This window comes from Pipistrellus hanaki, assembly GCF_964339955.1.
Source record: "Pipistrellus hanaki genome assembly, chromosome: 10".
NCBI lineage: Eukaryota > Metazoa > Chordata > Mammalia > Chiroptera > Vespertilionidae > Pipistrellus > Pipistrellus hanaki.
In genome coordinates, this window is record NC_140512.1 from 55,541,979 (window position 1) to 55,554,769 (window position 12,791).

Sequence of the window (12,791 nt, forward strand, 5' to 3'; positions counted from 1 at the left end):
TTTCTTTGAAAATTATCTTTTTACTGAAATTACATTAAAATTATAGTTTAATAGGGTTCACAATGATATGCTCGGTAAATTATTTTGATTGCAATGAGGACTGCCATCCTCTTCGGGCAAAATGTACAAAGTATTTAAAGCAATGCCATGCATCACACATTCACAGGACCTATCCATAAAAACAGAAATCCCACTGCCTAACAGCACAAGGAGGTGAGGCCCAAGCTCTGGTTAGTTTTGGTATGGTTCCTTTGGATATGGTTTGAAATGCCATCATGACTTCCAGAGAGGCTGTGGCTGACAAAGGACAGAGTATAAATAAGCCAATTTTGATTAGGTCTCCTGGCACAATTAAATGGCCTGGTGTTGTTATTAAACAGACTCAGTAATATCTACGTTAGGAGAAAGAGGATTTAAAGTAAAAAAGCTTGAAAATATAGATGGCAATTATGGGGCTAGAAGAGAAATAAAATAATCCTGATTGAATCAGACTTTCCTAAAAAACCTTGTTTCTGTGGGAAGTATGTGATTCTGCTGTAAGAGAAGTTTAAAGCGGTTGGTACAAAAACCCTTATATTTCAAAGAAATGTGCAATACTTTTAGGTAGAAACAGTATTGCTAAATCTCCACATGACACTTTGAAACCACTAACAGGAAAAACAGAAAATAAAATAATCATTAATCAACATAGAAGAAAAATGGTAAGCTGTCTTGCTGTTCAATAATTGATCATGCAAATGGACATGCCATATCAATAAATAAAATCTGTAGTTAATTGGTCATTTAAAAATGAATTAGATGAAAATGAATTTCTGCAGTGTACTCAGACATTTTAAGACTAAGGTAGTTTCAGAAAAAACATGGAACATCCCTAGAGGAGGCCTGTTCGCACTGGTTGTGACAGAGCACTCCATGCCCTATACAGAGTTCACAAGAAAATAATATTCACATTGACTATAGATCTCTTAGAAAATCAAGGGAAAACACTTTACACAATATACCTTTCAATAACATGCAGTATTTAGGTAATTGTAAATCATCATCCTTTACAAAGAAGGTGCAGGCGCTCCAAAATTATCTTAAGAGTTAATGACTTTAGAAAGAGGTGTCAAAATATTAATTCTCATCCAAGGATATGTTTTTCCTTGATTGGTTGCCTCCTGTATGTGCCCTGACCAGGGATTGTACCAGCAACCTTGGTATGTGCCCTGATGGGAAATTGAGCCCGAGACCCCTTGATGCATGGGTTGACACTAACCAACTGAGCCACACCGGCCAGGACTAGTGTCAAAATTTTAAATTAAAAAAAAAACAAAAACAACTTAACTTCAAAGTTAGTTTTGCCAAACCTCTGGTAAGTCCTAGGAGTACAGGGTGAGCAAGAAGAAAATATTCTCCCTCTTTTATGACATGCACCTCTCATGACCATGACGAATGCCATGGTCCAGAGGCCATCATAATCTTATCTGCACACTTGGGGCCAGCAGGGGCCAGGCTGGTTCTAGGTAAAACTAAAGCAGAGAGCAGTCCCACAAAAGAGCATGTGAAGGACGGATCCAACAGGAGATTTCCAAGGTCACTGGGCATCCAAATGACCCCAGTATAAGTTCATCAATTTTTTGTGATTTAGGATCCTAGCCTTGCACTGTCTACAAGCACCATAGCCCACAGGTCGCCCTGAACTACCCTGCTGTCCTTGGCCTGGGCCAGCTCTCCCCTGGACAAGCTGGAAATGAAGGCTGAATGAGCAGGGTAGGCAGAGCACCATTTATTGGAGCCAACCCCCACCGAGCAGATGCTTTGTTGACAAGAGCTTAGTGATTCTGGAGCAGCTCTTCCCAACAGATGGGCTGTGAAAACACCTCTCTTTCCAGCCAGATCTCATATGAACAGTGGAAATCCTCGGGCAGATCCAGCCTCTGGCCCAGCACACTCTGCAGGCAGTTATCCACAGGTGAAAACTCGGAGTCCTGAGGTCTGTCGTATCGGCGGCTGTTAAAAGCCTCGATGTTGGCCCTTAAGGTGCATTCTTCTGCTTGGAAGTCCCAGGGCCTGGCATCGATGTCTGGTGGGAGGAGAGGAGGAAGATGTATATAACTTAGGACGCTGCTCCCCTCACCCCAGAGCATGGTCTAAGGACACCAACAATGGAACTGTTCAGAATTTCCTTTTCTGTAAATTTTTAAAACATGCAATGTTTTGGCCCTAGCTGGTTTGGCTCAGGGGATAGAGCTTCGGCCTCCAGACTGGAGGGTCCCAGGTTTGATTCTGGTTCAGGACACATGCCCTGGTTGCAGGCTCAATCCCCAATAAGGGGGGTGCAGGAAGCAGCCAACCAATGATTTTCTCTCATCATTTTTGTTTCTATCTATCTCTATCCCTCTCCCTTCCTCTCTGAAATCAATAAAAATATATTTTAAAAAAAGAAAGGGATGTTTTGGAAAGGGGGTAATTATCTCTCAGTTTATTTAATAAAATGGATTTTCATAGGATGGGGTATATGCTGGATTGGAGGATTGCCTTAAAGTTTGTTACATCAGCACCTAACCTATAATCACATATTTTCTCACTCAAAATATGCAACAATAAATGCCACGAGAATAGAGTAAACGTTTAGTTTTATTTAAACATCAGGCAACGCCTGGCTGTCGAGAGCGCTGAGAGTACTCACCGTTCCCGTAAGCCCAGTCGTCGTTCATGCGGTGGCGCACTTTCTGGTAAATGGCCGACATGGTCTTCATGTTGCTTTTCCTCCACTGGCGCCCCAGGTACTTGGTCTGTATTTTTAGCAGCTTCAGGACATAGAGTTGCAGCATGGCCTGCTTGACCTTGAGGGCCCTCTTTAAGATTGGAGCAGATTTAAACACCACCAGCATCTGCTCGTTTGAAGAGGAATGAGAGTGAAGACAGACAGATAAAAATATAAAGTTAACTTGGAGTTTCCAACTCAGAGACAAATTAAGCTAACCCTCCTTCATTTGGAGGGCTATAAATATATACTGCTGACCTGAGATTACCCGGGGGAGCTTTTGGAAATCTATAGTCCAGGCTCCACCAAGGAGGTCACTCCATTTATAGTTCACAACGGAAAGTTTCTGGTATCTGCCTCATTCTTTTTTGTTATATAATATTCTATTATAAGGATATAATTATTTAGCCAGTTGGTCCTGTATTAACGAGCATTTAGGTTGTTTCTAATCTTTCATAATTACAAACAATGCTGCAATGAATAACCATAGAGCTGCATCGTTTGCGATTTGTGACTATAACTCAAATATAATGCTAACTTCCCTACCAGAGCTGCCCTGAGGGAGGACCCACATCCAGCTCTCTAAAAATAAATGTAAATACTTCTCTCATATAGAATAAATTACCAGAATTGGGGGGGCCAAATCTTTTTTTTTAAAATATATTTTTATTGATTTCAGAGAAGGGAGAGGGAGGGAGAGATGGAAACATCAGTGATGAGAGAGAATCATTGATCGGCTGCCTCCTGCACATCCCCTACTAGGGATAGAGCCTGCAACCTGGGCATGTGCCCTGACCAGCAATAGAACCTCCTAGTTCATAGGTCAATACTCAACCACTGAGCAACACTGGCTGGGAAGGAGGGGCTAAATCTTACATAGCATTCAGTGTCTATCTATAGAGCTTACAAAGCAGAAAGTCCATACAAATTAACTGAAGATTTCAAAAAACTCTGTGAGATGGACACCTCCATGATCAGAAGTCCCACTCACCATGGTTCTGGAATGCTTCCATTTGGTCAGTTTATTGAGCAGCCTCAGAAGGTTGATGCAGGAAAAGAGGTTCCTCCAGCAGAACTGGTTGTTGTCTCCAGCTTCCTGTAATAAGGCATGCCCACCATAATCTCAACACCCATAAGACTTATTTCACTCAACACCCACAAGCCTGGAAGTCACTGTTGGTCGATTTAGATGAGGCCTTCCATATAAAATGCTACCTCCTCACTATCCTGCTTTTCACACACTGAGGCCAAAACATGTAATGTCTTTCATCTGGTTAGAAACATTATACACAAACACAGGAACTTCATTCAAGCAAGCTTTCTTGTGTAGCTTTCTAATTTAGGATCATAGAAGAGTTCCTTTTTACCCCATACACTGTGCACTTATATAAGCTATGTTTGTAACTGCCAGACTTATTCTGGTAGATTTCAAAGTATGTTGGATGGGTCTGGTATTCATTGTGGTTGGGTTCTAAATATCAACTCACCCTCCTTTATTAAACCATATTGCAGCAAATTGCTTAATTCTCCAGCATGGAAAAAAAAAAATGGCAGATGGTTAATGCTAACCAGGTATTTCTCTTGCATGTTTCTTAATATCTTGTGAGCACCCAACAAGAAGTAACAGATGGATGTCAGATTAGAAACAGGTATATACTCATAGAAACATCATTCAGGGACAAAAATAGAGTCCTTATGGATTTGGAGGGCTTTAAATATATACTGCTGACAGAAGCTATATAAATTAATGAGTATGCATGATGGCCAAACTAACATCTTGGAAATTCCTCATGTCTGCGAAGTGATAACATAATGCAGGAGTAGAAGATTATAGACATGAACTGTTGTCTGGTGAATGGGAAATTACCTTTCCTCCCCCAAACTGATTTGAAGCAAACAAATGTAATACACGTAATGTGGACTGAACATCCAAGATTTTTGAGTGTATTAGGCTCATCTAAGATGTACATAAAACTACGGAACAAAAAGTTTCAGGGAAGGGTCAATGTGGGGAGAAGAGGATATATGTAATACTTTCAACAATAAAGATTTAATTAAAAAAAATTTTAGGGAGCCCTAGTCGGTGTGGCTCAGTTGGTTGAGCATTGTTCTATGAACCCAAAGGTCCCTGGTTCCATTCCTAGTCAAGAATTTAATTAATTGAGCCTAAAAAAAGATATAAATCTTACTCATATAAATATTAGTCTTTTCTGAGTATAGAAGCCATTAGTTTAGACAAATAAACCATTACATTGAGCACCTATGTGGTGTAAACTTGCTGGTTACTTAAGCCTGTTTACATAGGTTCACACAAATACAAAACAAACTGTGGTTACCAACTGAACCACCAGGTGCCACTGTTGCTTCATAGAAAGGAGATGAAATACCTAACATGAACTTGTATTATTATTAAGACTAGACAATGCTTTCATCCACTCTTGCATAAAAATGAAGTCTTCTCAGAAGCATTACAATTAGTTAAATAATTTTATGCTTATATCCTAAAAGATCATTCTGAAGAGATACAGAGAACACATTGTACCAAGAAACAGATTCAGGTCCTGGCAGTTGTGGCTCAGTTGTTTGGAGTATTGTACTGTACACCAAAAGGTGGCATGTTCGATTCCCAGTCAGGGCACATACCTGGGTGGGTTTAATCCCTGGTGGGGACATGTATTGGACACAACTGATCAGTGTTTCTCTCTCACATCCATTAAAAAAAAAATAGATTTAGGTCATAAAAGCTGACTATTTTCAAATATCCTACTAACAGAATTTTAATGCTATCCATGTTCCACTTTCTCATTTCAACTTTGAATGGCAGGGAAGCAGGTCTCTATCTTTGCTCTGCTACATTCAACTGTAAAATTTTGGCCGTTACTTAACTCTCTATCCATAAAACAGTAATACCAATCTCATAGTTGTTTTAAAGGTTGAATAATGTCATGACCATAAACAAGGTTAGACAACTTATTACCTCTCTCTGCAAGGGTAAGGAGCGCCTCTTGGCTGCTGAGACCACATCTAAATAAGACAGAATTTCTGCCTTGGTGCTAAAAGGGTGCTAGACTTAGTGTCTCAGGACATGGGTTTTTCTCTAATTCAGGGTCTGTCATGAATGAAGCATGAACCATGAACCATGAAAAGTCATTTTATTCAATGGACATTTCTCATCTTTGAAATAGAGGCTTGGGCCAAATAAGCTCTCAGGTCCCCTCCAAGCTAAAAATCTATAAAACCTGTACCACGGAAGGTATCATTCTGTTTTTACATAATAGACTTTTAAAAAATATATTTATTGACTTCAGAGAGGAAGGGAAAGGGAGAAATAGAAACATCAATGATGAGAGAGAATCATTGATCAGCTTCCCCCTACCGCCACTCCCCCTCTCCCCTCACTGGGGATCGAGCCTGCAACCTGGGCATGTGCCCTTGAATTGAACCTGGGACCCTTCAGTCCACAGGCCAATGCTCTATCCACTGAGCCAAACCAGTGAGGACCAAAATAGACTTTTGATGCAACATTTTGCAGGTGTTAAAATTGGGGTTGTGGCACACATGTGTGCTGTCATCTGACCACTCAGCACTTGTTGAGCTCCTTCTATATACCAAACGTGGTGCTAGACTCTGGTGATATAAAAATGATGATAATTCTATCTCTTACTTCAAGGACTTTTCAGTCAAATGGAGAAACTGATACAAATTCCAATGCAACGGGGTGAGGGTAAGGACTGAGGAATATTTAAGGAGCTGTGGCAATACATGGTGAGATAGACACTTGGTCTTCAATATGCTATTCATCAGTCAGTTTCCTGGAATTAAGAATAACTCTGAGGGCCTTGGCCCGATTGGCTCAGTAGGTTAGGTATCGTCCCATGCACCAAAAGGCCCCTGGTTTGATTCCCAGTCAGGGCATATGTCCGGTTGTGGCCTCCATCCCTACTAGGGGGCATGCAAGAGGCAGCCTATCGATGTTACACTGTCACATCAATGTTTCTCTCTCTCTCCCCCTCCTCCCTTACTTTCTCTCTAAAAATCAATTTAAACATGTATATTTTTAAAAAGAATAACTCTGAGGGACTTTTCTGGCTTGCCTAGAGCTGTTTCCAGGATGAAGAATTTTCTGGGTCATCCGTCTGTGGCTATATTGACTTTTGCCTCAGAGACGTAGGCAGGTATTTTCCGAAGCACCACTCCTGGGTTTTATAACCCGTATGGAAATGAAAAGTGAATGGCCTGTGGCACAGCAGAAAGGCAGATAATTATTTGGGATGACCAGAAGAGATTCTCCTGCCATTCTGCGCAGATGTTCACATTCAGTTTCATCCTAATTATTGTCCTAAAATTTCCTCTCCTCTTTAGTGTTCTTCACTGACGCTTTTCTTGACAAAATGCTACGTACAGCTTTTCCAAACTATTCTCAACTGGGTCAGCAGCTCTAAACCCCTCCTGGCGCTGTGCTATTGCTAATATGCCTTTATAAACCTGAGACTCCCAAACCAGGGCATATGGAGTTAGAGAAGCAATGGAAGAGCAAGTGCCAGCCTCTGCTACTTGGCATTTCAAAGGCTACCGAATCCGTATCTGCTTACCAGACTCTCCGTAGTCAGTTCTGGCAAATCCTGGATGGTACAGCAAGGGTAATCCAGGACCGAGATGCTGCAAGATGCAGAGATAAGGACAGGCTTTAGGTAAATGGCAATGGCAGGAAACAGCTGTATGATAAAGGGCAGGGGTTATTTCTCTCCAGCAGGCCCTATCTATTTCCCAAATTGCTTAGAGACCTTAGCTGAAACTGAGGGCTTTGGTGCCAGGCAACTCCAGCTCCAGTCTCCTCTCCTCATGGAGAGGAACTAACAGAGAGGAACTAACAGAGTGCTTCCAGCTGGCCCCCATCTGGCAGAGGCAAAAGAGAGCAGAAAGAGAGCTCGGGATAGCCATCTCTCTCCTTCCTTCTTTAAGGGGATATGTAAACTGGTCGGATTTGAGTTTCTGTATTTAAGTATATGCTTGTGTATATGTGTGAATGTAATGGTGCTTTTAGAGATGCTGCTGAAACTTATTGCACTTAACAAATTGTGAACGTGAAGATGCAACGCAGACTCTGTGTCTCTTTCTGAAAGCCAGGAGCTCTAGGGAATAATAACATAAGCTACCCCTATAGGAAGCTTGAGACAGGCAGCGTCCTACAGCAGGGCCAGTCTAGTAGCCCAAGAATGGTAACAGCATCTGCCTCCACAGGAGCTGGAGGCTCTGAGGTGAACCCAGGGAAGCAGGAGAAATAAGGCACTACATGATGATAGGAAGTCCCTTAAAATGACAGCTCTTTCCTTTCTCTTCTCCCTTCTTCATTAGTACAAGGCAGAATTAGGTAATCTCTGATACTTCTGGTTGGGACACTCCATGAGGTTTATACACCAATCTTGCACTAGCCCGTGTTGCTCAGTGGTTGCTCAAGAGTGTTGCCCTGGGGACCAAAGGGTCACAGGTTTGATTCCCGGTGAAGGGCACTTACCTGGGTTGCAGGTTCGATCCCCAGCCCCAGACATCTCACATCAATGTCTCTTTCCCTCCCTCCTCCTCTCCCTTCCACTCTTTAAAAATCAATAGGAAAAAAAAATATCTTTAGGTAAGGATTAACCAAAACAAAACAAAATTGAAAAACTACCAATCTATCTGAACTAATGCAGTTGGAAATACATAAAAGACGTTGCAAGCAGGGGCTACAAAGAAGAGAATGGGGTTTCTTGGACCTGTCTCTATTTCGAAAGTCAAACTCTATCTAAACAAAAGGCAACAATTTATCCCACTAGAAATGTTTGCCTTTGTCCAGGAAACACACCAAGATAGCCTAGGAAACAAAGGGAGGAGAGGAGGGGTCAATGGCTCTCTCTTCAATGTTACTCATCATCTTAATTCACTCTATTAGATTTTCCCAGGGTTGCCAGTTCTCTGCTGCTCCTTTAGAAAGAACATTCTGGGCTGGTTTACCCACTCAGCTATCCACCTCCCACTGACAAAGCCCCACGGCAAAGTAGGTGCTGGTGACCAGGAAATGGGGGCAGGAAATCAAAGATGGATTTATTCTAATCTCAGTGAATTGAATTCTAGCCTAAAGGGGAATAAAAGAAAGTTACAAGTTCCTACAATATCTAGAGTGTAAGAGCCACAAGAAACTGCAATAATGAGCTGTGGGTGCTCCACGTTTCTCAGGGATTATGCAATAGTGAAGTATACCATGGGTGGTAAACAGGAACACCATGTTATCCAGGCCAACCTTAGCAAATGGCATAGTCTGGCTCTATCACTCTTTCAACTCCAAATGATCTCGATGGGCGCATATTGGATTGTTGGCCCCTCCTCTTCTAGGCCCAGGAGTGCATTTGGCTCCTGAACCCAACTTCCCAGCCTCAGCTGATTGATCCAGGGGCAGACCTCTAACCTGGGAATGTGGAACAAGGATTGAGAGCCGATTCAGTCTGAGTGGCATGGGGCAGGGCATGTTGAGCTCGTGTGGGCATATTTCACTGGGAAACAGACACTACTACCGTGTTTCTCCGAAAATAAGACCTAGAGCATGGAAAGATAAGACATCCCCTAGCGCAACTTTGGGAGAAAAAATTAATATAAGACACTGTCTTATTTTCGGGGAAACAGGGTATCTGCAAGTGAGAGAAGACACTGGAGTGGAGAGATGACACCAGGGGCTTGGTGTTATAGAGAGAGGTGGAGGACTTCCTGGGCTCTCCATACTATACACCAACCAACCCTGGGGCTCAGAGCTGCATCCCTGTCCTAGGTTCCTCAAGATGATCTACCTCCCATTTCCTTCTAACAGTTTACCTCCTATGTGTGAACCAGGTCTAGCTGGCTTTACTTACTTACAAGTAAAAAGGCTGACTGATACACAGAGGTGCCTTCATGAAGCTGTGGCCCCTACCTAGCCCAACCTACACTTCCATTTTTCCTGGTAATTCAACTAGCAAGTCTTAGTGTTGGTTTTATTTTTTGTTAATCCTCATGGAAGGATATTTTTCTTTTTAAAAAAATATATTTTATTGATTTTATACAGAGAGGAAGGGAGAGGGACAGAGAGCTAGAAACATCGATGAGGGAGAAACATCGATCAGTAGCCTCCTGCACACCCCTCACCGGGGATGTGCCCACAACCAAGGTACATGCCCTTGACCGGAATCGAACCTGGGATCTTTCAGTCCACAGGCCAATGCTCTATCCACTGAGCCAAACTGGTTTCGGCTGAAGAATATTTTTCCATTGACTTTTATAGAGAGTGTTAGTGAGGGGGAAATACAGAGAGAAATATCCACATGAGAGGGACACATTGATTAATTGCTTCCTGCACATGCCCCAACCAGGGCTGAGGATTGAGCCTGCAACTGAGGTTCATGCCCTTGACCGATATCGAACCTGGGACCTTTCAGTCTGCAGGCCAATGCTCTATCCACTGAGTCAAATCAACTAGTGCTTAGTGTTATTTTTAAGGTGGCCAGTGCATAAGTCTCCTGTAGTTAAAACAAAACAAACAACAACAACAAAAAAACAACAACCCCTGAATTCTCCAATGCTTCCTTCAACTAAGAAAAAGTATTTAAATCACTCTAATATATATTTATCTTAACTAATGCTTATAAAAGCTCTATGATTCAGTCAGAAGAGGTATTATTTTCATTTTAAAGAATGAAATACTGTGGCTCAGAGAAACAAAGTGTCTTACTTGAGATTACATAACTAGCAAATGGCAGATCCAGGCCAGGAATGGAGGCCTCATGACTTCAGGTTCTGTGTGAGTGTGTGTGTGTGTGTGTGTGTGTGTGTGTGTGTGTGAGTGTGTGTGTGTTTTAAACTATATATAAGTAAGCTGCCTCTCATGGAGGAATTTCAGGCAGTACAGACATACTGGTGAGGCACCATCTCCTATCCCCTCCCCAGTCAGTCCAAGTAATCCGCCTTCTACTTTAGAAACTTTGCCTCTGTTAAAGCACTTTTGGTAGACTCTACCGATTCACAGGCTTCCAGTTCTCATGGCAACAGCAAAGTAAGGAACAAGGATCTGTTCCGTGACCTTCCCTTTCTGCCATGTCCCCACGTGGCTGGAGGAGTGGAAAGCAATTTGTATTCACAATTGTGATCAGAAAGCAATTTGTGTTCTGATCCGATCCTGTCTTTGCTGCTTACTTAACAAGTCTCACTAGCATGTTAATCTTGAGCAAGTCAATTAGCCTAAGTTGTTTCCTAATTGGTGAAATGAGAAATAAAACTTGTTGTAATACCACTTAAAACTGCTTTGGAGAGTAAATGAAATAATGGATAGAAAAATAATCTAATTTTAAAAATTACTAATTGATCTATCTATTATTTTTCAGTTACAAATCCTCTATAACACTTTACAGTTTACAAAGTCGTGTAACTAATCCAACTTATGATTTATACTAAGATTGGGACTGGCCAGACAAGCTATAAAGCTGAAATTTCACCGTTGTAGTTTTATTACTTTGAGTCATGACATTTTTCAGTTTTTAAAATTTTAAAAATACATATATCTTTGTGACGAGGCCAAATCATATACCCCAGCAGTTAACACTTCAAGGAAATTAAATAGTAATAGCTCTAAAATAGAAGGAACTTGGGACACCAGAACTGACAGGCTCAGAAACAATGTAATTTTTCTCAATCATCCCAAACTAGCCCCTTTGAAGTAAAATGGTCCAGAGTCCATACCTGTTTTTAGCAGTGATGTAGGACAAAATATTTTGATTGAAGAATTTCAGGATCAATGGAATGCAGTTGGCAAATACCAAATGTTGTGATACATATTCAAACTGAATTAAAAGATCAAAGTGGAAAGGGCTGCTTATTTGGGGTAGAAGAAAGGATCTGTATGAAAAATAAGCTAATATAAATCTAATATCCATCCCTAACGATATCCACTGGTCGCCTGTGTTACCAGTCTTTCTGCCTGGGAAGGGGGGAGTCGTCTCCAGCTCGCCATCCATCCTGCATGGAGGGGGACAATCTGCAGTGTCATATAGGCTGCAAACTCTTAACCAAAAGCACACAACATAAACCGGAAAGAAAGCCCTATTACAGATCAGCAGAATTGTGGTGAGATTTGCTCTAAGCTCAACAGGAAAGGAAGGCAACCCCGAGGGAGCTGTCTTCCACACCAAAGCCCTGGCTCACAGTGTTTCAACTGTGACTGATACAGCCAGGACAGGTGCAACTCACCCAGCAACTGCTGGCATCACTCAGCCGGCATGGAGACAACACTTAACCAAATGGACCACTGGAATGTGGGCTCCGGTGCCAGTCTGTATGGTTCCCTGTACTTAGAATATCATATTGTAATGGACGAATCAACAAGAGCCCTTCAGTCAACAGATACTGCATGGAAAATAAGTCGAGGATCTCTTTGATGAGCTTAACCACACAGCCCAGGGGCTTCACTTTGCTCTCCTGAATCTGGATGGGGTTTGTGTCCAGGAAGACTTAGTGGAGACAGCTGCCACTAGGATTTTGCCCAAGATACACTGAAGAGCATCAGACACAATTTTCTCCAGATCCAGAATCTAGACTGCTAGGACAGTGCAGAAAATGGGTTGAAAAAGCAGAAAACTGTGCTGTTTTATATCCTCTATTTGTTCATGATTACCAAAAAGTAGCCTTGGTAGCAAGCTACCAAGTGATGGAAAACTTTTTCCAGTTTTAGACGTGCCTTGTCAAGATTTACTGACACTGACACACACTGGCAAAACCCATAAGCCACCTACCTGTCTGTCTGTTGATCCACCTACTGCCACCATGAAAAGCAAACAAGCACACATCCTCAATCCTCTCTACTAGGACCGCTATTTCCCACCAAGCCCAGCTCCTCCCAGCCCTGCTGCTGCTCCACCACCCAGGACACGCTAACACACCTACAGATGTCTCTGAATGTACTAAACCCGCCACGGACACAGACCCTGCAGGGCCTCCCCTGCACTCTGAGAACCTACTCTCCCACCAGCAAGCTTGGGTTTGACTT

General features: G+C 42.1%; 1 protein-coding gene across 3 annotated transcripts in view; it reads right to left on the reverse strand.

The window, feature by feature from the left end:
- STRIP2 (striatin interacting protein 2) overlaps window positions 1–12,791 on the reverse strand; it is a 37,614-nt gene continuing 24,823 nt past the window's right edge. For all 3 annotated transcript variants that reach the window (XM_084897198.1, XM_084897199.1, XM_084897197.1), the window contains 5 exons: window positions 11,489–11,589; window positions 7,342–7,408; window positions 3,741–3,845; window positions 2,672–2,876; window positions 1–2,065 (listed from right to left, as the gene is read on the reverse strand). In XM_084897198.1, the coding sequence (XP_084753324.1) occupies window positions 1,815–2,065; window positions 2,672–2,876; window positions 3,741–3,845; window positions 7,342–7,408; window positions 11,489–11,589 (729 nt within the window). In that variant the 3' untranslated portion in view covers window positions 1–1,814. The remainder of the gene's footprint in view (window positions 2,066–2,671; window positions 2,877–3,740; window positions 3,846–7,341; window positions 7,409–11,488; window positions 11,590–12,791) is intronic.